The 27,106-nt window shown below is 40.0% G+C and overlaps 3 protein-coding genes across 4 annotated transcripts; all 3 read right to left on the minus strand.

Annotated features, from left to right (window-relative positions):
* Positions 1–750: 750 nt before the first annotated feature.
* spata13 (spermatogenesis associated 13) lies at positions 751–17,972 on the minus strand. Of its 2 annotated transcripts, XM_041967670.1 has the most exons (13): positions 17,525–17,972; positions 11,058–12,635; positions 8,865–9,305; positions 5,388–5,532; positions 5,070–5,206; positions 4,637–4,816; positions 3,918–4,097; positions 3,458–3,637; positions 3,120–3,352; positions 2,189–2,318; positions 1,723–2,098; positions 1,515–1,589; positions 751–1,433 (listed from the first exon to the last, which is right to left on the minus strand). In XM_041967670.1, exons 1-13 carry the CDS (start codon positions 17,531–17,533, stop codon positions 1,252–1,254), a joined length of 3,846 nt encoding a protein of 1,281 aa, XP_041823604.1. In that variant the 5' UTR covers positions 17,534–17,972; the 3' UTR covers positions 751–1,251. The 2 variants fall into 2 exon arrangements, with proteins under 2 accessions (XP_041823604.1, XP_041823605.1); XM_041967671.1 differs by lacking the exons at positions 11,058–12,635; positions 17,525–17,972 and adding an exon at positions 9,626–9,956.
* A 387-nt stretch (positions 17,973–18,359) lies between these two features.
* On the minus strand, positions 18,360–22,197 carry c1qtnf9 (C1q and TNF related 9). Its single transcript, XM_041967471.1, has 3 exons — positions 20,811–22,197; positions 20,634–20,696; positions 18,360–20,489 (listed from the first exon to the last, which is right to left on the minus strand). Exons 1-3 carry the CDS (start codon positions 20,995–20,997, stop codon positions 19,720–19,722), a joined length of 1,020 nt encoding a protein of 339 aa, XP_041823405.1. The 5' UTR covers positions 20,998–22,197; the 3' UTR covers positions 18,360–19,719.
* A 53-nt stretch (positions 22,198–22,250) lies between these two features.
* Positions 22,251–25,842, minus strand: tagln3b (transgelin 3b). Its single transcript, XM_041968354.1, has 5 exons — positions 25,574–25,842; positions 24,562–24,789; positions 23,681–23,855; positions 23,455–23,557; positions 22,251–23,275 (listed from the first exon to the last, which is right to left on the minus strand). The coding sequence occupies exons 2-5, from the start codon at positions 24,739–24,741 to the stop codon at positions 23,134–23,136; spliced, it is 600 nt and encodes a 199-aa protein (XP_041824288.1). The 5' UTR covers positions 24,742–24,789; positions 25,574–25,842; the 3' UTR covers positions 22,251–23,133.
* Between the last annotated feature and the right edge of the window lie 1,264 nt (positions 25,843–27,106).

Genomic DNA, 27,106 nt, shown 5'->3' on the forward strand with positions numbered 1-27,106 from the left:
CAAGACTTTAGTCATTACAAACTTATCATTCTAAACATGTGTCTCTGAGTTTGGTTAGTTGCCTTTTAGGTTACTTGATTTGTCCAATTATCATGGACCTCAAGAAGAGGGTCAGATTAAAAAACAACAGCTCTAAAACATTTTCTTTAGTCTCAATTGAAATGCCCTAAAATAGAAGATTCTATACTTTCAGAAACTTTAAGACCAAATGGTAAACAGCTTAAGTACAAAAAAAAAAGCCAATGTCAGAATATTTTGACACAGGTGAATCTTACTTACACTGGCGATGTCCTGTTGAGATCCATCATTCTCTCTGCTTGTCTGCTTGGTCTCCTCACACTTCGCGCCCATGACAAATGGTATCCCATCAAGCCATTATTGTCTAATTCCTATGTTTTGACTTTCCAGATCCATTTTTAACCACTTTACCATAAAAACCAACTTATATGGGGAGCAGCAGACAAATGATGCAGAGCCACACAGCACTGTTAGGATCCTTAGTCAACAGGTGTCTGAAACCAGATCCTACAGTACAGATGAGCAGCAGAGAAAGAGAGCTTACCGAGGGCAACGTACCACCTCCAGTCTTATGGATAAGGTTTCATTCATTACCTTCCATCACTACCCTTAATCAAATTTTCCACAAACTAATATTTACCAGCAACCCTAGTTGCTGGCTGGCACAAGAGACAAACAAGCTGGCAAGAACAGGAGACAAAATTATTTCAAAGTGACAACATCCTCATGAGATGTGTTTGTACAGGAGTTTTATTTACAGTGTTAAACAGGTTATATGAAGGTGTCATTTAACCTCTGGCCATTTTGTGCTCAGAGCTGATGGACTCACAGCAAAAAAGGGTCCAGCCTTTGTGAAACAAACTAAAAACATTGTCATTGTAAAACCAGAATATACATTGTTGTCATAATTAGAATAAAAAAAATCTGTCATTTGGAATTAATATAACCAAAGGATGAGTCATTTGAATAAGCAGCATCTTTAACAAACCAATAAAATGGACAAAGTCAGTATTTTAACACTTTTGTCATGCCCATTCCAAAGTGTAGGCACTGAGTTTGAACATGCAACAAAAACAAGACATATAATGAAAAATAAAATGGAGGCACAAAAACAAAACTTGACCACAAATTCACAGACAGGAAAAAATGAAAGTGTTCTTTGAGACTTCAGGACGGTTTGGGTATGCTCTGAACATGCAGAGAGAAGGAAAAAAAAAGATAGGAAGCAAAGCCTCATTTCCTGAAAAAGGCGTTGCGGGTGATGCTGTACAACAGATGGTATGGCTTTCGTTTTGGGGGTTCAGCCAACGAAAAGACCTGCTGCTGAGGCACACTGGTGGGAATGGTTATATGACGCTTTTGAAGTGGTGGAAGGTTTTGGTGGTTTGGTGGGACAGAACCAGTGTAACCAATGGCTAAAAAAGGTGGAAAAGCAAAATAAAAATTAAAATTTGTAAATGAGTAATATTAAAATAAATGAGAAATATTTTCTTTACCTTTGATCTTCCCGTGTTTGGGTCTTCTGGCATTAACAATGGCCTGTTTTCTTTGCTCCTCACTAATATCTATACCTGCAACAAGCACAGATCATACACCCTCAGGTCAAATTATTTACAGCCATTCACCTTATAGCAAAAAATCTTTCCTTTTACACCTTTATTTTGACATCTGTCCACACTGCTGTTTGTATTCTGAGTCACTCACCCATCTCTTGGTCCTCCTTGACTCGGTGTCTCTCCTTGGCAAAGGCTTGTAGCCACCTCTGCTTGTCTTGGGCCTTCCTGCAGCACAGCACACACACAAACTCCAGGGTGGAGGCATGGCGGAGGCGCAGAGCATTTCTCAGTGTCAGGCCCAGGTCTAGGTCCCGCCCATCAGGCACATCCACTACCTCGGTCTGGTCCATATCCATCCGTCCACGGTAGTGGAGCAGGTCTCTCCGCAGGATGTCTTTTTTGCAGTAGACCAGTTGATGGTCAAACAGGAAGAAACTGCGCTGCTGCATTTTGCCTTGCCAGGTAACTCGAGTCAGCTCACCAGAGTGGATCAGCTCTGAGCTGCGCTCCAGCACGTCTGGCCCCTTCATTGTGGTTATAAAGATACAAAGTAAAAACATTCATACAACAGGAATCCTCATTCTTTCATAAGGTTGGCAAAAGAAGTCACTCACCTCCCAGTGCAAAATGGCGACCTGCCAGTGAGCGATAGTGTCGATACTCTCTAGTCGTCTTTTTCTCTCATTTATCAAACTGGCCACATTCTTCATGGCCTGATATGCTTTACTTACACCATTGTGGTCACTGCAAGGCAACATTTAATTAATTAAAAGACAACATAAATAAACCCACACATGCTCACTCAAAGCCATCCTTCTCAATCATTTGTTATGACACACTTGAACTTTGTGGTGGTGAGACGCCCCCTAAGCTGATAATTTCCCCCCACGTTTCTCATTTTGGATGGTTTTTTTTGGCAGCAATAGCTAGAAAATGCATGTGTACACATCCACCAATGACAGTGTGTGGGTGTGAAGACTATGAAAACAACAATCAGTTCACATCACAGTTACCTTCTTCTTTCCTGTTCTAAGTATCAATATTTGTGCTTCATACTTGATGTAAAATTTTACGATGCACAGCCTTCTTACAGGGTTATGTGCAGATGATGTTCATTTGGACTTTAGAACATAACTATTATAAAACAATTACTGAATCCTGTTTTGTTATAATGGCAGCTAAAAGCCTCCATTCTTGCTTACATTGCTGAAGAGGAGGAACCAAGGTTGAATATTGCTTTTAACCCCTTACTGTCTGAATGCATTTACAACTATATAAACAAAAAAAAAAAAAGACTGAAACAAAACAATGCAATTGAATATTCAAGAAATTAAAAACAAATCATAATAAAACAAATAAAAGTAAATAAAAAATTTGAAAAAATTCTGAACAGGCATCTTGGTGTTAAACAGAATAACTTAAAAAGAATATATGGTAAGGCATAATTATTCTATTTTACAGCTGATCGTTAAGCATAATGTATTTTTGTATTTGGGAAGTTGGGCATGATAAGAGAACTGATAAGAAACTGATAAGAGATGCTACCTGTGGTCTTTGGGTGTGTACTTGAGCAGTTCTCCCAGCTGCAAAGGGTATTTACAGATCTTCTGGACAGGTGTAAGTAAGAAACCTGCGATAGAAATGTCAATCATCTGTTGGAGGAGGCGGCAGGCCTCAAAGAAATGTTTATATTTTCCCAACTTCATGAGGCGCTGCAGCTCAGTGCAGGCTGCAGGATGTGTGTTACAGTACTCAGAGTAGATTGAAAAGCCATCGCCCTGCAGAGAAAGAAAAACTATCCATCACTCAAAGCTATTCTATCAAGATTCTTCTTGAAATAGTCAAATATATGAAATATAGAAACATTTAAACAAGGTCACGACCTGCAGGAGAAAACAGGAGCCTATTTCACTGAGATGTGGTTGTTCTTTGTTGTACTTCTTCTCCAGATCTCGAAGGAACTGCCTTTGAAATCTGTAGATGTCCTCTATGTTGCTGAAGATGGTCTTTAACTGCAGCTCTGTGAACATATCGGGGTGTTTCCGACACTGACGGATATAACCCTGAAACATTCACCAAGCCAGAACATTACGGCCTGAAGACATGTAAACTGTTTCAACTCGGACCAACAGGTGCTGCTATCCAGCTGAGTTTAACCTTTTGGTAATTCATGTTTTTTTTTTCTATATGGAATTTCTGGAAACCAAAGTTAGTAGAAATATTTAATATTTATTAGAATGTGGGCCTGCTTAAGTGATATCACCTCAAAAAAGATATAAACATGAAAAAGCATTAGCAGCACCAGAGTAATATAGTTAATTCATGTTGGAAACAATACCTCACCTCACAGATGTCTTTTAGGTGTTTGATGTAGATACGTTCAGTGTTCATGATTTCCTGAACCACATTGGTTCTCATCTGCTGTCGATGCTGAGTGCTGTGTGTGTCCCTGGAAGCTGGACTTTCCTGGTCTGCTACACTTTCAACACTTTCAGCACTCGAGTCCTCCTGGTTCACACGCACCTGAAACACAGAGGGAGCTCGAGTAACATTCACTAATAAGTCTGTTTGAGACCAATTCAAGTAATATTTTCAGTTAAAATAATGTCCAAATAAATTAAATTAGACAAAAAAAGGAAATGTGGTCTTTAACACATTTTTAATGGCAATTAAGTATGCAAACTAACTTCATTACTTTAGGAAGAAGAATAACTACTTAAACAACAAAAGACTCTACTACACATCACTATGGAAACTGCATGTGCAAGCTTAACCAGTCTCTGTTCATCAACATTGATTCAGCAACAAGCAATTACACAGCAGATGCCCATCTGCCAATCAAATTAAATCACCATGGATACCACAACCTACTAATTAAGACTTAGCTGTCAATCACTTATTGTCACCACAGAAACCAGCTGGATCTCAGAGGTTTGAGCCCTTTCTACACACTATAAAGATGGCTGCTGAGGTTTGTTTAGAGCTAAGCTGGTTTGCCAGTCTTTTCTGTGCTGCTGCAGAGCAAACATGTGTCAGACATGCAGGTCAGAAAGTCTACTTACCCTCACAAAGCTGGAGGGGAACCAGGCTTCCTTGTCCCCCCCTCTGCCCCACCACCAGTCTTTATGTGAGGTATCCAGCACACGGATAACATCTCCAGCCTTGAAGGCCAGCTCCTGCTCCTCCATGGTCACATGGTCCCAGAGAGCCTCCGCATACACAGTGTGGCCAGAGCTTATCCACTAAAAAGTGCACACACATAAGATAAACATACAATTACATGGAGGATAAGACCATGTCTAACATGCAGGATTATGTCTAGACATGCGGACACTGCAGTGGTTGTCTGCTTTGCCAAACTGTGGCCAAACATCTTGGAAGCAAGTGCAAAACATTTTCACATGTCCGTTCACGGGGTAGACGAACAAGCTAAATAATGTTACAGATTTGATGAGAAAGATGTTTCAATGCAGCAGATTTCCTCCACAGCCTCACCTCGTTGAGCAGAGAGAGCTCCACCCCCAGCTGCAGGTAGGGTGTGACATCTGTGAGTTCATCAAAGCTCCCCTCCTCCTCCTCCTCCTCCTCACTCAAGCTGTCATCAACTGTGGCCGAGCAATTGGAAACGCCATCTGCAACACATAGAAGAGATTACAAAACTGCATGGAAAACAAGTTGCACACACAAACACAAACACCTGATTCCATATCAATATTTTCCTCAAACATATGTATTGACATTCCTTTATCTGAGTTTACCCTTTATCTGAGTTTTCCCACACACTTTAACATATGAAATCTTGTCAGTTCTCACCGCTGAGCACTCTGTGGAGTCTGCGCCTCCCCACACGGTCCAGTCCGATGGGGGTGCTCTGGGAGAGGACAGAGGGACGAAACCTGGCAGACACTCCTCTGTAGGGGGGTACCTGGTGGGAGGGGACTGGTGGCCGTGACAAAGGCTGCAGGAATGATAAGAAAAGTCCTGGGATTTAAAAAGAGCTCACTTTCTCCAGCTCTCACTACAAACATGGTGAATCAGGCTAACAGAAACACAGGTCTTGCAGCCTCCAGACAAATAACATCAGCATCCATGACTGGGATAACTGAATTTGACCACTTTCTCTATTTTTAAAGCGCTTATCAGTGACATGACAGAAAATGAGAACGAGATGGGGCAAAAGGCTCGCATCTGAACTGAAGACAAGGTGTTGCAATTGATGTTTGAAGTCTTCAATCTTTGATTATGGAGATGCCCCAATAGTGATAATTAATTACATCTTTTATTATTCTTAATAAAAACCCCAGCTTTGCTTCAGCATTGGAAGTAATCAAAAAATTACTTAAAAAATGTAATTTTTTGAACATCAATCCATCCTTTATACCACTTATTCCACTGCAGAGTTGCTGTATATAGCTTACATTTATCAAATAAATTTGGGATTTTTAACAGGGCTGTCAAAATTAAACTATTAATGAGTAGATAAATCTTTGAAATTACCACCTTAATTTAACATGTTAACATATAAACAACAAAGTTAGTACTTATCCCATATTAAAAATCTGAATTTGACATTATCGCTGCGAGAGAAGCTGATTATGGATGTAGGTGCCTTGTCACAGCCGTGAACCACCAAAAACCACTTTATTCTAATTTTTTATGAAGATATAGATAGTTTTCCTGTCTTACATTTAAAGGATAATGCAGAATGACCCATCTGATATATCACACAATTAATCACTAAGTGATTGAGTAGGGGTTGGGGGTTCCAAACACCAACGTATATTATTTTGGGGGTCGTGGCTCAAAAAGTTTGAGAACCACTGCTGCAAGGGAACAAATGCCAAACATAAAACTGTTTAACTTCGGTGTAAACAGGAACATGTTTAATGGCATTTAAAATTAAACCAAAAACAAAAAAAACAAACAGCAAAAATTCTTCAGTAAAAGTTTCTTAAATAAATATAAATATGGCATAAACAGAGATATGCCCCTCTCTCCAAATGAATTTGAATGAGCATACATTTTCAGATAAAGTCTGTATTCAACCACTTTTAATGCTTTATTTACAGTATTTGTTATCATTAAAATCCAATGTTGTCAGAAAATATAAATATAAGAAAATCCTTTTTAAGGATCTTTAAAATATAAACAATTTAAATACCAAGGAAAAGAAAAGGCCTTCATGCTTTCTGTAGTGATTTCGTAGTTCGAGCATAGAGTACACGTGGAGGGGGCAGGGCAGCAGGGAGGAACGGATGTGGAGCACAGCTCGATGACCGGTGTAGGTACCAGATGTGCTTGGGTAGTCAGATCTGCTCGGGGCCCTGCGCTTGCCGATGACGTCACACTATATGACTGGCTGAATGTTGGCACAATTACGTAGAAGATTGTGGTTGGTCAAATCATGGAAGTAGTTTTTACGGGTTTTGTAGTTCTTCTACGTAGAAATCATGACGACTTTTACAAAGAAATCCATCATTACCTATCGAGACGGACTTACCACAGCCTGACCATCGCCTATAAAAGTTCTGAAAGCTGAAATGTCACCATTCTGAAGGTATAAAAAAAATTACACAATTGAAAGTATGTAACAGTGTGACCAAACGTTAATGTTAGAAACTCCTGTTCAATTCATACTTGCAACATATGAATGCCATTGTGTTTTCTGGAGCTTCATTATTCACAACGTAACCAGTTATTAAACATACACTCTAAATGAATGTTGTTTTTTTCCTGCTGCATTAGATGAGAAGTTGTATTACAACTACCAGGGCAAGCTCCTCTTAGTGGTGTTTCAAGCGCAAGTATTGAGGAGTTGCCTGACCCCGCCTGTTGAGAGGAGCAGATGCTGCAATCCTCTGTGTTTTGACATTTGTACCAACTCTATTGCGCCGGAGTTTTAATGTTAATAAAATCTGAATAAATATTGGAATTGATATTTGTCCCAATAAATAATCCCAGATTGTACACCATTAATAAATTTAATTGTCTATATATTCAAATTCATTTACTCAAATGTGAAAAAGAAGCTTCTATTGCCAACATATGTTCAATATCAAATGATTAATAAAGACCCCCGAGCAGATCTGATTCCAATGAAATGGGGTTTGTCCAAGTGGCAATGCCCTAGTGTGATGTCATCGGCAGGCACTAATGACACCATCGGCCCCATTTATACTCATACGGGCTGTCAAATTTAAAATTTTTAATTAGATTAATCACAGCTTTCAAATTAATTAATCATGATTAATCACAGCTTACAAATTAATAATGATTAATCACTACTATGCCTGAAATTTGCCCTTTTTACTGTATTGTACCAACAAAAAGAGCCAATGCTTACAAATATTTATTATTAACTGACCTTCCCTTGGGTAAACATCAGATATCAACGGTCATTAAATGCAGCATGTAATGTACTTCTATATGTAGTTGTAAATCATCTCTACCATGTTCTAGATCATAATTCAGAATTCATATATCATCATCTCACCAACCGTCTCCATGGTGAAAATTTCTGTCATAAAACCACCAGATGTGACGACTGAAGTTAAACAGCCAACATTGATGAAGAAACTGATAAAACTGATGATCTGGATAAAAACACGTTTTTCCTCTTATCAGTGCAGCAGTGATAAAATCCTACAGCAGGAAGTGGGAAGATAGAGCCTAACCCAGCATTTAGCAGGTGAGAGGCAGGGTACACCCTGGACAGGTCACCAGTCCATTGCAGGGCCAACACAGAGAGACAAAAACCATTCACACTCACTCCTCGGGAGAATTTAGAGCACCAGTTAAAACATGCATGTTAGGTTAATTGGTCACTCTAAACTCTCCCTAAAAATGAATGTGAGCGTCCAGCTGCAAAGTTGCAGATTTACAATAACAAAAAACATAATCTCCCTTAAACTATAATCTCAACTCTAAAGAAACTAGGACGGTTTCTAAACATCCAAGCGATACAAAAGGCCATCTTTGAAGCTGGAGTTTGGTTTGTCCGCTGTATTACTGTAAATATTTGTCAAAAACAGACTCAAAGGGGGTATCTGCTTCATCTGAAATTGCACTCTAACATAAATCCACAGTTTTCCTTCCATTCTACACCATAAAAAACATGCATATCAATGGTATATTTATTTCTGTCAATGCAATATTTTTTTATTGACACTTTTACCAGCCTGCACTCTAATTCAACTCTACAGCTAGAAAATCAGTTTTACCAAATGTCCAGCTTATAAATAAAACCTCATAAAAAGTTTCTGAAATAATAAGTGGTGTGTAAAAACTTACAGATGGAAGTTGGTCCTCCTTCAGCTCTGCATCTGCTGGAAACAGATCCACAGCTCCTATCACTGAAATGGGGCGCTGCCTCTGAACATCCCCATTCATGCTTTGGTTCTCAGGAGTGTCTCCATTATTGTTACCACTGCTGTCTTTATGCTGCACCGTATCTGTTGTTCTTTCCTCATTATGAAGCTCTGCCACTTCCTCAGGGATGCAGTGCTTCCTGGAAACAAGCTGTGCATAGTCAGAGATGGGTCGAGGCCTCGGGCGCCCACTTCTTTGTCTGGGCTTGACAGAGGGTGTTTCCGTGGAAGACGCTGCTGCATCTGTTGGTGATGTGGGTGAGTCTGATAAGCTTGTTGGGGAGACAGGAGGTGTGCTGCTGGTTGCTGTAGAGATGTCCTCTGATTGGAGAAGTGCTTCACGTCGTTGCAGGTGTGGAATCACCTGGTTAAAGAAGAAATGAAGGTGGTTTTATCAACTTTGTGTTTTACAACCTCTGCAACTATCTTGTTGAATCTCCAGGAAGTACATGAAGTTCAAAACTAAGGTTCAAAACAATTTAAATTTATTTTTATTATAATTTTATAACTGTTAAGCACAACCAGAACCAACCAATTTCCTTTTTAAGCACAAACTGCAGTACAAATGTACTGAGGCCTAAATTAAATACTATCATTTGGTTTGTATGTCAGCAGGGATCATATATCCAACCATCAAATACAGGCTAAGAGCTACTCACATGGAAGTTACCGAACAAACCTCACCTCTTGCTTTTCTCGATCTGGGTCCGGACCCCGGCAAATACACTGGAAAGGCACACAGTGTGCTAGTACCATTATGAAACACATAAAAACTGACTGGCTTCTGGTCTTCAAGGCCAAGTCCTCAAAACATTTTAGAGGCCAGTAAAAGTTCCTTGATTTCTTAAGTAAACAAATTTGCTTTTCCAATTCATTGTTAAAGAAAAATCTGAGTCTTAGACCATAATGTACTTTCTAAAGTTTTGCATTTATGATCCAGTCTACTTGGTGGTGCTGTCAGCTGTCCCTGGAGTTCATGGCGCTGGACTTTGATCTATGGAGCTACATGGAGAGGACAGGGGGAGAAGCGAGTGCTGCACTCAGCCATACCCTCCAGCCCTCCCACAGGAACAGGACTATGGAGCTGCTTTGCGCAAGTGCCACTAATCATAAACAAAGCCTAATCATTAACTCTCTGTGCTCCTTCAGAGTGCCTGGTAGCACAACATGTGACTCTACTGCAGCAGATGTCAGGAATCAAACACAACTGACAGGAACAGGACGCTCAATCGATATTATGCCTGTGTCATTATTTAGGACTCTGGACTTCCTACAGCTCCATTTTTTTAACATCTGGTTCACATTTATATTGTGCCTTTTTAACTTTGTCTAGGTTCAACAAAGCACTAAAAATTAGTTTCTATCATGAACACTTCCCATTTGATCTATTCAGAGCCTTTCTTTTCCTCTACATTCATACCAATGAACATTTTGGAAGAGATTTTGGGGGGTCAGTGTCTTACCCAAGAACACTTAAAAAGGAAAGAGAGCTGCTTCTAATATGTGCCCAATACCAGAGAGTACCATGATGCAATGTGGCATTTCCCCTAGGTTTTTGGCATTGGGGTGATGAGGGTATTGTTAGATAAAATTAGCTTGACCTTCTTGGGAGGGCGGGACTTGCCGTTGGAGGAGTGGAGCACCCCTATAATATGATGGTTGGGGAACCACTGCAATGACAACTTATCAATTTAAATGAGAATTACGCTGTATTCAAAGATCACTTCAAACTGAGAGTGGCGCTTCAGTCCCCAAGACAAGGGTCTGGGCCTTAAACAAAAGAACCCCATCAATCACTGTTGTTGATGTTAACATTTTCATATTTTCTTCTGTCTTTCCGTTCTTCCTTCTTCTTTGATTGTATCAACATTTTCAAATAAACCATCTCTTTTTTAAAATAATAAAAATATATGTAAAATCCTTAATTTCCAAAAAAAAAAAGAAAAAAGAAAAAAATTAGCATTAGCATTAGCATAAAGTCATCCAATGTCATCATCTACTAGTATGTTTCATGTCATTGAACAGGGAGCATGGGAGACGGATACAATACCATGTTAGTTTAACCATTTCAAGACACACATATTTTACTGTACAATCTATCAATTTGCCTGCTCACCTCATTTGATGACGAGTTTCCTTCAGTATGTTCTTGGTGTTGTGAAGACTCTCTTTGGCTGAGTGGAAATGAAAAGCATTCAACCATTTCTTTATAACTGCTAGTTGTATCATCAGCCAGCAGCTCACATTGAGTAGAGATACCAGATGAAATCAGCACTGTTATCTCTGGTGGCTCCAAGGAATGACGGCCATTGATAACCTGGTGCGGCTGTGGGCTCTTGTCATTTTCTGGCTGCTGATGAAGCAGTGGAGTGTGTTCGACAGAAATGCCGTGGATGGATGATGGCCGGCGCTGTCGCTCATTGGTTTGTAGACAAGGCACACGGCGAGAATAGTCATCATGGAGTCGGCTTAAGGGTGACATGGGAGATGAAGAGGTGGGACTGGGAGAGGGACTTCGCCTGTGCCGGACAGTTAGGTCAGTCATACTACCAACAAGCTTCAGCATTGGCCCTTTAACTTTCACAGGGTCCCTCCTGCAGCTACCAGTGCGGCCGTGGAGGTCCACTGATGAAGCGCTCGAAGTCCTTTGGATGTCTGCTGTCCCATTTGATAAACTCGTCCTCTGGTATTCTTCCTGTGGCAAAGGAGGACCTGTAGATGGGGTTTTGCGTCTAAAAGGTGCCTTAAAATTATGAAGGTTTTCTGCACTTTTGCTCAGTCTGCTAAGAACCTTCACATTTGTACTTTCATTCAGGTTCTCTGTTTGGAGATTAGTCTTTGATGTCTCAGTTGCTTTCTGTGTGGTATTTGCAGCTGGGTTTGTATTACTTTTTGCTTGTCTCCCATTGGTCACATCAAATAAAGAGATGCGTCCTGCTCCATAAGCTCTCCTGATACTTCTGGAGAACCGTGAGTTGCGAGTCAGTCCATTAACATCAGTTTCATCGTCATCATCATAGTCCTCAATATCTGAGCTGTGCTGGCTGATCGCCGCGAATATGTGACCAGTGATATTTCCGTTAGACACTTTACGTCCTTCTGCAGTCTTTAAATGATTTACTGCATCAGCTAGACAAGGGTCAGTTCTGATAACAGCTGAGCCATTAGTCATTTCCTTATTAGTTATAGGGACATGGTCACAGTCATAACTTGCTGCCCCTTTACTTTGAATTCCTTGTAGCACAGATGATCGTAGCCTTTTAAAGGAGTCCACAACACCAAACTCTGAAAGTCCTGCCCAAGGCTGCGTGCCGCTGTCACTGTCATTGCTTGAAGTTAGACTGTCAGTGGCGGGACTGTGAGGGGCCACGGGCCCCTTCCTTGAGTTAGAAAAAAGCCTCATAATTCTCGAAGAGTAAGGCTTTCCTTCAGCTTGACCTATAACAGTTTTAGACCAGGCAGAGGATTTGATGCCGTTTAATCTGCTCTCATCAGACGGAAGACCAGCACTCATTGGCTGTACCTGGGTACCACATCCAGATAGCAGATATGGGACTGAACTTCTCTCAGCATGACTCTGAAATGGATATATATCACTGAGGGGTCTGCTCCGGGTGAGGGGATCCGCTTTTGAACTATGGATGCATGGGAGATGGTCTTCGCTTGTGGACAAGACCATGTCCTTTTGTTCTGACTGCAAAACAAAGATAAAACAAAAAAACATAACCAAGTTTAATGACCTTCACGTGCTACATTACAGAATGATCAAAATTCTTAGAAAACAAAGCACTAATTGCTGATCAAACAAAAGCAGATCAGATTACACAAAAATTTCACTAGAAAGAAAAGTATGCTTAACTGCTTGGTAGCATAAAAATGAATTATTGTGTGTATGACACAGTATCCTTTGTGTTTGTATACAAGAAGTGAGTAATGGCGAGATGACTGGGAGAGACACAGACCAACAGAAGGACGAGTATCCCTTAGTGTGCACAGGATCCAGAGGATAAGGACATTTTGCCAAGAACACCACATGCATTTGTCCTTGGTGCTGTATTTCAACATACAAGGAGAGATGAGGCCCGTGCTGGGGTGACGGGGGGTGTTCTCCCCTCAGCTTTATGAGTCTGTGATTCAGGGAAGTGGCTAATGCAGCTGAGGCTTTGAAGTGCAGCTTTGTTAGCATGACTAAGCAATGAAACTTGCTAATCCATTGTGATTAATGCAATAAATTGGTCATTTTTCTCCAGATTACACACAGGATGAAGTAACAGCGAGGAGGAGGGTTGTGTGGTCCTCAAATCAGTGACACTTTTCAACTCATTACAGATCAAAATCTCTCAACAGTTGGCCACTTACTAACAGAACAAAGATAGATATTCCTTTTTTGTCAACAGTTTGTCCTTACTAAAACCCCTTTACCAGTCTCTCAAGTCTCTGTCAAATGAAACTAAGACAAGAAACTGTTATATCAATGCTAATAACAACACTAATTCTAGTTTCATGCAATAATTTAATGAGTTATCAGCCTCAATAACATTTTAACAGCCCCACGCTCATTAGCAAGAGTACAAACTATTTACTGTTTTGACTGTTCAAATTTGCAGGACAACAGTAGGAAGTGTTTAAAAGTTCACCTTCAAAGAAGTTTAAAGTAAGTAAAGGCATTCTGCTATGATTAAAGTTTTGACTAATGTTCTTTTGCACATGTAAGAAAAACCTCTGGAAGAAAATTCAGTCTGCCTCCCTCATTAAAAAAACATCTCAATCTAGATATATCTCAGCTCACTATGTCTACGTGACTTAGGTCAACTTGTAAAAAAGCATCACATATCAAGATGGTACAGAGTGCACACTCATGTTGCGGAATAGAAACCATGCATTAATCTACATGTCAATTTATCTGTTTATTGGGGTGGGTGCATGTGTGTTTGCAGACATTCATGTGAGGAGATAAATTTGTGACTGTGTGAAGTGCTACTATGTGGACTGTACAGGTTGTAAAAGTGTAATCTGCAACTGACTCATAAAAACAAATATAGTAGTCACTAAATTTGCCCCCAGTTCTATGGTTCTGTGCACATTGGAGAGATAAATTCATAAATGTTTGAGTCTTAGTCAGAGCCAAACAAATAGATTAATCAAAGATTGTATGCAAGGCTGTGTGCAGATGTCAGCAGATCTGTCAGCACAAAATGTGTGCATGTGGGGAATACCTCCGTCTGCAGATGACGATTTACCCTTTTAGTAATGGAATGTGAAAATGAATCTTTGGTGAAAAACTTTGCACACAAATGAGTTAAAATTGAAGTCAGATTTTTTTTCTTGGAAATATTTTTGAGTAGACAAGATCTTTAACCAGACTGAAGATACTATTTAGAGTTTGAAGGAAGCGCTGCCTCAGTTTTTTCCTAATTGCATAGGAAGGGAGTAGCAGGTTTCTGGAACATTCCCATACTTCCCCATGCATGTTTAGCAGCAGATGAGCTTTCTCAATCAACCTTTCTGTGGAATCTGCTGTCACTTCAGCCTATTTCCTTCATCCCACTGAAAGCTTATGTAAACACAGAGCCACCACTGCCAAGCACCGCTGCTGACAGACACTAAACACCCCTTAGGAACAATGTGCTGCTTTCAAAACTATTCTGAATTGTCTTCTTGTACTTTCTCCTCCACCCCAGCAAAGGAATTTGTTGAGTAGCAACTGGAAAAATACACGGGATCAATAATTCCTTCTACTTCTCAAACAGAACGATAACTTTGGATAGGGAAAGAATGCTTACATCTCAGGTTGCTTGTTTTTGTTTTGAACGCTCATGACATGATCCGTTCCACCAACTGTGCCATCCTTCACTGCCTTCAGCTTTTCATCCTGCAGCAGGCGCCAACTATCACACACCAGCTGGCACCTACTAATTCCTGGCAGTGGAAGTACAAACCAGGCTTTATGCTAACTAAATATACAAATATACAGGCATAATAATGGGCAATTCTTCCAACATCCACAATCCTTCAATAATACAATAACTGAAAGGTATAAATACATTTTTCTTTTATGTCCATCATTGAAATTTCCAAAGTGAATAAAACATACAACAAATCCATGTCTCATGTCTACAGTCACGCCTATTGTAACTTCTATACAAGCATTACTTACGTATATGTTAATGTCACTTCCTACAGTCTGTGAATGGTCATCACTTTTAGAACTTGCTGGGATCACTGCTTCCTCTTGCTAATCTGTCGATGGGAGCGGCACACTGGAGGCCCTGGTCCAGAGTTAATTAGGAGCTCAGGGAGGAGTCCTGATCCCCCCCCCCCCCCCCCCCCCCCCAACCAGCTGGAGCCAGCCTCAGATTAGAGGAGGAACACGCATCCAGATACATAAACATATACCCAACAATTAAAAGCCAAGATGAAGTCCAAAACACAAATTATGCAACAATTAGTCAGAGCATCCTTTCACACTGTGACAGCACAGCATTCCACGTGCATGTGAGCACAGATCAGGGAGGAAAGCATCTAGACTCCCTTCCTGTTTGGCCAGGCAACTCCAGTAGGCAGTTATGCGAGAAATTATATCCACATAATGTGACGTGACCCTCTGCAAGTTGGGTTCACTTCTGCAAGAGTATATCCTGCTTGAAGCTTGGATAAAACTCATTAAGACAAAATGAATCAACCACTAAACAGAAAAACAACCAGACAGAAGGTATAAAGAGGAAGCAAAGTAAGAATCTTCATTTTGATTCCTGGCTTACCTCTGAGACAGACAACCACCCCGGAGCAATACCATTCCTCTGTAAGCTGTCATTTCATCATTCTCAGTTAATTTTACCTTAAATTAAAGCTCTGGGGAAGACAGTGAGTCCAGTCTAAGATGTCCAAAAACAACCCCAAAAAGTGTTTTAAAACACAGATTCGCTGACAGACTAAATCAGTGTGCTGAAGTTGTGCATACAGTATGCTGAGTACAAGTAAAAAGTTCACTGAAGTTTGTCTTTCAAGTGCATAAGTTCACATCTGTGGTTGCATAAACGTCTCACCGGATTAAGCAATGCTTGACAATAGTGAGCGCCGATATGAATCCATATTAAAATCTTTTTAGTGCTGATGCTTGATAGCCAATCTTTAAGCCTGCCTCCACTTGGAGATGAAAAGTGTCAGCAAGTTGATTCTGAAGGAAATCTACCATGTGAGAAAACAGTACAGCACAAGTGGGAGCATGCATAGGCTATTCTCCCACTATTCAAGTAATAATCTGATTAGTGGAGCTTTACCAGTCTGTGTTCAGGACTGGTTTTATCTACACATGATAGCCTAATCAGGAGGATCACTTGGCTATTCGGCACTGACTGATTGATACCCAAAGCATGTAAAAGGGCCACTGGGACTTGAATGCAGGTGATAACTTGGCCTCTGTGCCCTTTATGGATTTAAAGGAAGATAGCTGAGTGATAAAAGCTAACATTTACACGTCACTTCATTATGTTGATTTAAAAAGCCCATATTATCTGCAATCCAGTGATCCCTGCTACTGTTTTTTTCCTTAAAATTAACCCTTTCTTGTTCAGATAAGCACACAAGGTAAGCTGCCTGTTTAAAGTCTCATTTTTGTGTATAACCTAGTTCCTCATTTTTGGTCAGGCAGAAAAAAGCTGCATGTAAGACACCACACCTCTTTTCTATAGAGCGTGGGAATTACAGGTAGAAGCCAAACCAGGGAGTGCCTCCACTGTCACACAAGCAGCCACATATTCACCTGATCTGCAGAGGACTGACTTACAGACAGACAACCAGAAACATAACACCACACAATGTTTGAGGCTTTGCGAGGACAAAACATCACTGAGCCTCGTTGTCATCAGCCAACAGTGTAACCTGACAGCGGTACCACAACAACTGAAAGGATGCTCCATCAACTTTCAAAGACTGTGAAAACAAGATGTTTCTTAAGAGGAAGTTACCACTTTAAACTATAAAAAGGTCAAGATATTGTACCTTGTGTCACCTGATACCAGACAACTACGGGGCCTTAAGTAAAACAACCTAGTGTACAATTGTGTTGTTGCTGTACAATAGAATAAAAATTAAGTTAATATAACAACATGAAACACCCTACTCTGACCGGCAGGAGTTCAACACTTGACAGTAGAGTTTACTTTTTGCAAATAAACTTTTAAAAGATATTTAGCTGAGTAAGAAACTGGAGAATTTAAGAACAGAACTATAAATTGGGGATTACATTTAGTAGCTTTCTAAACTCATAGAGCACACAGTGCTTATTCCTTTCTGCATTAATTACTTTCTTGGGCCGTTGAGCTCTTTGTAGTTGTTGGCCCCACAACCCCTCCCTCACTAACTCCCTGCACAGCCTGGCATCTCCCACATCACTATAACAACCACCGCTGTAATGCACCACAAACATCCCCCTCACCCTTTCAGGTCCCATTTCAGCGACAAACTTGAGATGGGAAATCACTGCAACTGTAATCCCAACCATCATGTAAATTATTTTAATTTCTGAGTTTTAAGTCGTCCATGTGAGATGTATCAAAAGTTAACAGAAACAAGAAAACTCACCCTGCTCATAGTCGCAGATGTTCTTCTGACCTTACTTCTCACACCAACAGAGCAGCTGCTGTGCTATTTATCCATGCTGAGGCAGTCTGTCTTCCAGCGGCTTACTGCCCCCTTTTTCGTCCTCCCACAAAAACATGTCGGACACAAAAAGTCCGACAAGTGCGCTGTCTCTACTCACAAGTTACCCCGCAACATACTGAGACAAATGGCTGGCTGACTTCTTGGGCTAGCAACTTGAGCTAGCTCACGAGCTCACTGATAAACTTCTTCTGTAGAAACGTAGGCTCCGCTGTTTCTTTTGCGAACCGGCGAAACTCGTTGGAGGGCAAGTGAGTGCAAGATCAACAGTGAATCATATGATATATTCCAGCGTTACTTAATAACTACTCACTACTTCGCTGATTAACCCAGTTACAAGAGGTCTTTCTTAAAGGATTGAGCTGGCGAGCATCATCAATGCACTTGTTGCAGTGTTTGCAAGGGGCGGGGCATGAAATGGTTACGATTGAGGTTACTGGCTGACCACAGCGTGACCGTTCAGCTACCAGCCAATAGAAATTAATCAAATTTGGACCGTAATCACAAACCATGCCCACACGCACGGCCTAAATTAAAAAAAAAAAATAGACAACACAATGCTGCACCTTGCTTCCTGCGTGTCAACGAGGACAGAAAAAGACTGGGCCGTCCAGTTGGTGCTGCGTTGTCTTCCTCATGTCATGTCACTGAATCACGAGAGTTCTTGTCACGAGTATTTCTGTGCCCATCCCCGAATACCAGAGAAAAGAAAGAGGATGACTTTTTGAATGTTCTTTATTGTTAGACAACAAACAAGCAAGATGAAACAAAACAAAACAAAACAGATTTAACCTTTGCACACTCCCATTCCATTTGCTTAAAACAACTTCATACATCTGACATCAACATGCTGACATTCACTGCATGATACACAAGATAACAAATTAATCTATTAGAGAAATGCGCTAAAATATTTTGTCCAACTAACTTAGCATAATTATACAAGTTTAAAATATGCATGCCATTTCAAAAGGAAATACAGAGATTTACTGGCACTTTTTTAATTTCATACAATTTTTTAAAAAATATAATCTGTATTGTAAATAAAACAATTCTGTAAAATCTGAATATTTGAATAAACTCTTTACGTTCATTAAACATAAACAACAAGCCCAAATCCACCCCAAATACAAATATTATCAACGTTTATTGACATTGATTACCTTTGTCATTATATTTAGGAACAATACAACAGCCTCTCTATGTTCAAACTATTGAATGTATTGGTGTAATGTCCTTTTTGTCAAAAGCATATTTTAGCCCTCAACAAACATTTTCGGTGATATTTAAGTCAGGACCCTTGCCGACTCTTTAATAACAATCTGTCTTTCTCTTTCAACAAGGATTGTGTGCAGAATGATGCATGCTTCAGGCTGCTGTCCTGTTCATAAAGCCAAGACCTTCACCTCAAACAAATTTTTGTTACATTGGGTTATAAATTTAGCTTTAAAATACCTTGGTAATCTCCTAATGTAATTCATTTGATTAATTAGATATATCCTGTATCAGAGGCTGCAAAGGAAGTCCACTGCATGATATAAACGTCTGCATGTTTCACTGCAGGTGCAAGATCTTGTCTTTATGGGTTTCATTACATATATATAATGAAGAAACAATACGGATACAATGCATTCCCTTCACTTTGGTTTCAACTGTCCATAGAACATTATCCCAGAGGGACTGTGACTTATCTCTCTTGAGGTTTTGCAAACATTAGTTTTGCGCTTTGGGTTTTTCTTGCAAAAGTGGAGCCCTACAAGGTAGAGTGTACATAAATGTTAAGACCTAAAGCCACCACTCTAGATCACTCCAGTCCAGGTTGAAGCTTTTTAGATGTCATGTGTGGATAGACAAGACTTCTCTTATTTAGCTTAATTTAAACAATTTTATGAAAATTAAACTACTTGAAAATTTGATTATTTCCAACGAAATCCAACATTAATTTATATCAGGATTGAATACAGATAGGTTAATGTTAAAGAAGCAGTTTAAATTGTGTTTGCTTTGTTTAGCTTTGCAAAATGCATTCTAAAATCAGTTGAAGTGAAGTTACTGAGTAGCCGATTTCTGTTATTCAGCACATTTAATGCTAATACTTGTGATTATAATAATTATAATTAAGCTCCAAAGATTATAAAGCCAGAAAATGTAGTGTCATCATCTTCATCAGCAAAGAGTCCATTGAATAGTTCTCCTCCAGCCACTTGAAGCCACACTTTGTCCCCCACCTCCAGGTGCAGCAAAGCACCCCCTGCCGCCTGGTCCTCACTGCTCTGGTAGTTATCCGTGGTGTGGATGATTTTTGCCCCATTTTTCACGAGTGCCACTTTCACATTTCTGGAAAAGACAGTGATGTGGTAGGTAAAGTAGTAGGCACCTGCCACCGAGCATGTGAATCTTCCTGTTTGTGGATCATAATGATTCTGTCCGTTGTAAATAATCTTGTCAAACCGGATCGGCGCATTAGCTGGAGGGAGTTTAGTTTGTGCTGTCAGTCCCACACAGAAGGCACTTTTAGGGATGACAGGTGTTTCTCCCCTTTCACCTCTATCACCTTTCTCACCTCGAACCCCTCTATCCCCACGATAACCAATGTTTCCTTTGTGACCTGGAATACCAATTTCTCCCTTGGGGCCTGGTTTGCCAGGGGGTCCAAGCGGTCCCTGAATGCCTCTGTCTCCACGGAGGCCAATATCCCCCTTTGGACCCAGTGGTCCAGGGGGTCCAATATCTCCTTGAGGTCCTTGAGGTCCTGGCAGCCCAATGTCTCCCTTACTTCCTTTCAGGCCAATGGGCCCTTGCACTCCCTGAGGCCCCATTTTCCCAGGAAGTCCCCGTTCTCCATTATCTCCTCTTTTTCCTTTGAGTCCAACTGGACCAGTTTCACCTGAATATAACAAGTACACAATAAAGTTCCCTTTTCTTTTATAAGTCATGTTACAGCACTCTAGACAGACATAGGCAAATAAAGATAATTCTGGTAGAGGTCCCTTTCTTTATCACTGAATTTGTTATTTTTGAAAATACGTACCAGGTTCCCCCTTTTCTCCTTTATGGCCATTATTACCAGCTGGTCCAGTGGGGCCAACTTCACCTTTCCATGAATGATTAATGAACAACAATTAGTTTGCATAGAATATAGTTAAAGAATAAAAAAATGTAAATAGAATTGAATTCCACAAAACATAATGTAATCTGCTCAACTTACCATGATCACCTTTCTCTCCTCTGAGCCCATCTCTACCATCTCTTCCAGGTGTACCATTATGGCCAGGATCCCCTGGTATTCCAGGGTATCCACATACACAGCCTTTACTTTCCATTAATTCCTCTGCGACACATCTGACTGCCAGAAGCAGGAGCAGCAGTGTGACCCTAAACCTTATCTGCAACATTGCTCTTGCCTAACTAGACTTTCAGAAATTCAAGCATAGCGCACAACCAGTCTAAACACCACACGTTTGACTCAAAGCATGCATCAATGGAAGAGTGCGTGACACAAACCAACGAAAACAGAAACTGGACAACAGCTATATACACCAGTCACCTCAAGCCTCTCAAAGCCTTCTCATTGGTCAGTGTTTTTGGTTTACATATTTACTCTGCCTCATCAGTTGTGCATGACCTGTGCCCCTTTAGATGCTTCTCCTGTCTAGCTGAGGCTAATAATAAGCTCAGTCTCCCTGTGTGCAAGGATCAGAGGTGCAAAGCGCCAAATAGTTTCACATGAGCTGCCTTCCTACACATGGAAGCAACAGGATATTAACCTTAAGCAAATAAAATACATAGTTTAATGAGACATCCTATTGACAGGATACAACATGGTCTATAGAGTTAAAACTCTATGGCCTGTAAATTTGAGCCTTTTAATTAGCTGCTGCTTTAAAATCCACACTTTAATGGCCTTTGTTTAGCCACTGGATGCTAACACCATGCTAAAATGTCAGTTCATGCATGCTTTTTCATTTGTGCCATTTAAAAAGTCAACGATCAGGAACATTTGACTCCAGTAACTGGACTGTTGATTTAAGGTGTACTCTGTCAAGACCTAATTTAACCTCACGAGAAGCCTGAACACTTAGGTTTATCTCAACAATCACAACCCCTGAATGGTAACTACTATATGTACACATTTGATCACTGAAATTTCCATGGGACTGAAAAACCTTTTGCCAAGACATGAAACACAATCAAGTCTGCTTTTGTTTAAAACTTAGAGAACAAATAAACCAAATTAAGAATATAAAGTACTGCAGATGTTTTATAGGTGTTTTGGTGCTTCTCTTGTTTTTGCTACATCCTCCACAAATGTAAGAATAACTATTAAGCAGCATTGCTGGTGCAGGGAGGTATTTAATATCCTTCACAAGATTATCCAGCAAGGCAGAAGCTTGCTGTTGCTCAGGCTTGAATCATGAACCAGCATCCAAGTCATTATGCTGTACTGCTGGTGGTTTATTAGATTGTGTACAGTAAGGAGAGACAAGAGGGATGGGCGCAAAGGAGGAGCTGCAACATTAAACTGATAAGAAAAAAGAAACGCCCCCAACACCCCCCACAGTGAGCACACAACATACACCTCTACATTCATCTCATGACACTCCAACTTGAGTACTATACAAGATTCACACTGATATCTTTTCTCATATTTTATTTTTTCAGTACTTTTTTTCTGCAAGCCTCCAGATATAAATATATTAAAAAAATATAAACATAACACATAAAAGTGCACATTCAAGCAATGCGTTGATCTGCCACCAGAAATGGAAACTTCACGGTCATACATATTGGCTACTGCACATTTACTTGTTCAGTGTACACAGATTGGACACAGTATGGACAAATATGTAACCTAACAAACAAATAACAAGGGTATGGCTCAGACTGAATGACACTCAGTTATAATTTGAGGCCAGTATATCTGGACCTGGTCTCTGAAGTTCCATAACCAGGCACAACGTGAGGTTGATTTGGTTACAGAAGATACTGCAACAAGGCTTTCAGACAAGATAGTACAGACGTCATCACTTATTCAGCTCCATTAGGTTTGAGGCTAAATAATTACAATAGTAATAAAACCTACTATAATGATCAAAAATGTAAATATGTGTTTATATAAATAAGAATTCAAATATCATGCTATAACAAAGGTTTACAGTATCTCTGTAAAATACAATACTCATTTGCATAATAATGATGGCTTGTGTTTGTAATTCAAAACAATATAAAACTAAACTGAAACCCACATCAAGTAATTATTTGAACTTAAAAAAAACAAAAGAAGGATAAAGAAGAAATAGCACATTAAAAAGGAAAGAGAGGGTGAGGAAGAGAGTTTGAACAAGAAGATTTACAACACTTGACATCATATTTTAAAGAGGGTACCGTCAGGGAAAAGCAGCAATTCCAGGGAAATTGAGGTTAACAAGGCAGGTGCTACAAAGCTTAGGGGAGTTTGGGAGCTATAGGAGTTGTGGTATTAGTAGAAAATAAGGTCTGGAAGCAGGAGTAAATTTTATCTTGTAAGTGGTCTACATGATCTGACGATGCATACCATAGCCTGTCATACCAGACTGGGATGCCCCACGGTTGCTGCCCATCTGCAGGCCGATCAAACTCTGTCCTTGGCGAAGCTGCTCTTCAGTAAACTCTCGTCGATATCCCTGTGCTTTCCTACACAGATAGAAGATGGTTACATTGTGAAGTATGGGGGCTCTTAATGCATAAAACACTACAAGATGTAGTTGTAGAGATATGAAGCTCTTTGTTTATAGAATAGAATAGAATTTATATAAATAGAATTTATAGAGTAGAAAGAACTGTAGAATATTTAATCTGAGCTTTTTTAGTACCTGTGGAACCAGTCCCGATCACCTTTGTAATGACCATCATCCTTTGTGACAGCCACACTCCCAAGAGCCATCAGGGTCCTTTGCACTGCTGCCATGTCTTTTCCTGTGATCAGAAAATTTTATAGTAAAATATAGCATTAAAAAAAACTAATGTGTAGAACACACATGGCTCTAGTGTGAAAAGTAATCAGAGGAAACAAGAAGCTAGTTTGTGAAATCTCTTTACCTTCCCAGAGGTCCACAGTTTGAAAGATGTCTGTGGTCGTTACTCCATATGCTTCAGCTGCTTGCAGGAATTGAGAGATCTTCTCCATTTGTTTAAAGGCCATTTGGGTTTCTGGGATCTTTTTGATGGGTTCCTTTCCCCTTGGATAAAGGCTGTTGATGAGTCTACACAGAATCTGAGACAGAAGCAGTTGGAAATATGCCTTGAGTGTATTTAACTTACCACACCCAATCTTAATGCCATCAATATTTTTTTTTTTTTTAGCATTTTATATTCATGACTGACTTTGTATCACCTTTGCATGTTCATTTCTACCTCTCCCATTGCATTATATGTGGAAGCAGAAAGGTTCCTATGTGCTGCACTCTATCCTTATTTGCTGGCTCAAATGTTTGTGCAGGAACTGATGCATCTGTCTTTTCTACGATGGATTTTTCTGAGTTTTTTGTTGCATTAGTCAGCTGTTATGTCCTGCATGAAGACAATACAGCACATTGCAAGGTGATATTTATATTTAGTTGACATTTAAGTCTACTTTTCCATCAGAAGCTCCAAGAATTACTGTCTGCAAATTCTATGTTTGCAAAGTGATGTTCAAAACATTAGCAAATGAAAACTCATTATTACCTCAAGATGATTCTTCTTCAAGAGAAAGTAATTTCCTTTCTTTACTATCTTGGTCCTTATTTAAGGTGACACATTTTGTATATGCGTTACCAAATATGTATATTTTTTAATATAATTTCAGAAGGTTTAAAAATAGATAGGTACCTGAATTTACCAACTTTGTGGGCTCCGTGTAAATGACAGAACAAATATGTAACATCTTAAAAAATTCAAGGGGTTTCTATTTTAAACAGCAAGGCACTGCAGCCACTCACTGTTCCATCCATCAGCCATATCTGGAAGTTCTGCCTGCCCGGCTGTGGTTTCTCCAGGTTTCCCCCACACTGTGCAACAATCCAGTCCACAAGCCGTTGCTCCAGGTCAGGGTCATACTTCTGCTCAATCTTCTCCTGTACCTCCCGGCTCAGTCCGTAACTGGGCCCTCTGTTCGCCATGGCAGGTCTGCCAACAATCTAGTGCACTATAGGTGGGGAATAGCAACCCTGAACAGATAAATGCCACAAATCAGGTTTTATAGGATTAATATAACAAACTGTTTTTTTTCCCCTAACATATTAATATAATGTTATAGGGTTGTAGGTTGTAGGTTTTGTTCCTACACTTAAAATAAAAATCTTCAGCATAAACCAAATATATAGTGTAAAGCCACAAAAGCAGGTTTTCTTCTCTTGAAGGTGCACACAAGAGCATCAGCAAAGAAGGGTGTGGTCTCTTGGCGGCTGTCCTAAGAAGGGACAAGCCCTCTTATTGCTATGGAAACAATCAAACCTGTTTCCGGCACACTGAGAACATTGATGCTGAGATGATGGTTCATATGACCTCCAGTGGACAGTGACGTAATTAAATAATCAAATGTATAAGCAAAAAGTTCAAGCCTTTATATAAAAACACAAGAATGGACAAGAGTTCATATGAGGCTTTGCTCACAATACAAAACGGTTTAAAATTACGTCTGTCCTCTGTGACGCACACACAATCACTGCGTTGATGCTTCACTTGCTTGTGTTTACCCATCTCTCTGAGGCGCAGTTTTTTCAAGTTGAATTCAGTCAATCTTTTCACAAAGTCTGCTATCTAAGTCCACAACACCACATTGCACCGCTTGCCGCAGCTTGTTGGAACATTTTCCAAACCATAGCGCAGCTGACAAAAGCCCACAGAGTAGCTGCGACATGGCATCAATGACATTAACACACACATGATGCGCACTTTAAACGTTTTTTTTTTCTTTTTGTTTTTAAAAAAGACTGAAAGAAAAACACTTACTGTAGAGGAGAGAGCAAACAGAGTGGTTTCGTGCCTCTGCGTTAATTCCGCTGAGCTGGGCAGGGCTGAGGATGATGCTGAACTGCTGAAGCATCCATAAAACGCTGAGCGTGTTGGGCCAGACTGGACCTTACTTTGTCCGGGTGGGGCGAGCCACTGATTTTATATGCCAGCTCCTCCAGGAGGGGTCCCTAGAGACGCTCAACACGGGATGCGACGTGACTCCTCTCCCGGAAGGTGGTCAGTGTAGTGCAAACTCAGCTCTGTGGGGCGTGGAGTGACCCTCAAGCAGAGGTACTTGGCAATTCATTTGTTGTCTGTGTGCTCAGGCCAATATTGGATATCAATGTATGCAATGCAAACCCCCCACATTTATCTTATCCTTATGCTAGGCTTAATTCAGCTGTAGTGGCTGCTTTTGTTGAGAAATTAGTTTTAAACAGTCTGTTTATCCACTGAAAAAGTTTGTTTGGTTTCTGGACAGCATAGAAAATGTGGGTTATTGCTTCACATATTAAGAGCCACTTCTTATCAATTAGTGTGTGATGGATGTGAGCTGTGGCTCAGCATAGACAATATGCTGTCTCATTTAATGCATCTGCACCACAGCCAACTTTTTTTTTTTTAACAAACTCATGAACAACATATACTTAAGGCATACCTTCTTCAATAAAGTTAAATGAATAAAACCTCAGATGAACAACAAAAACAGAGGAAAAAAAGCAGAATTAGCGTGAAAAATAAAGTACACCCTATGACTTTTAGTATTCATTTATGTATGACTTTATCAGTCTCTCACATCACTGTGGGGGATTTCAGTCCACTCTTCTTGCTTCACTTTATTGAGATTTGCAAGCATGTGTCCTCAGCTCTCTTTCACAGCATTTGAGTTTGATTATAGGAAATTTCAACACCATGATTCTTTTTCAGTTGTAGACTTGCTGGTGTGCTTGAGATCATGGATCTGATTAACAACTCAACCAATTTCCAGAATAGTAAGTAAGTAAATTGGTTTATTTCTTCAGAAACAAAAAACAAACAGCAACAACAGAAAAAAAAATCTTAAAAAAACCCACCTGTGTCAGGCAAGTCAAGTTAAAACAACAATTAAACAGCTGTTTTTGGTCCAAAGAAAGTTGAAAGTTTTCCACTTCTGGGAAAACTGATAACTGTTTTGAATGTATCACACTCAAGATGAACCTTTCTTACTGCTGAATGATGGACTCCAGATTCTTTGGAAGTCAGGTTAACCTTATTTTCTCCATTTCTGCATCTAGATTCAGTTTTTAAAATATCATGTGCTGCTGTTTATCTGAGGTTGAATTTACCTCATTTTATGACCTGCTAAGTACCGTGTGACTTTTTAAATCCCGATATGTACAACCTAAGTCTTAAACAAGATTATTTTTTTCTCTCTTTTTTCACATGACTAATAAAACAGGAACACCTGCCAAGCCTTTTTGCACCATTTCTTCCAGCTGCATGACAACCGGCATGCTGTTAGACGCTTTATACTGACATTTTAGTTTAGAC

The sequence above is a fragment of the Melanotaenia boesemani genome, chromosome 18 (assembly GCF_017639745.1).
Source record: "Melanotaenia boesemani isolate fMelBoe1 chromosome 18, fMelBoe1.pri, whole genome shotgun sequence".
Taxonomy (NCBI): Eukaryota; Metazoa; Chordata; class Actinopteri; order Atheriniformes; family Melanotaeniidae; genus Melanotaenia; species Melanotaenia boesemani.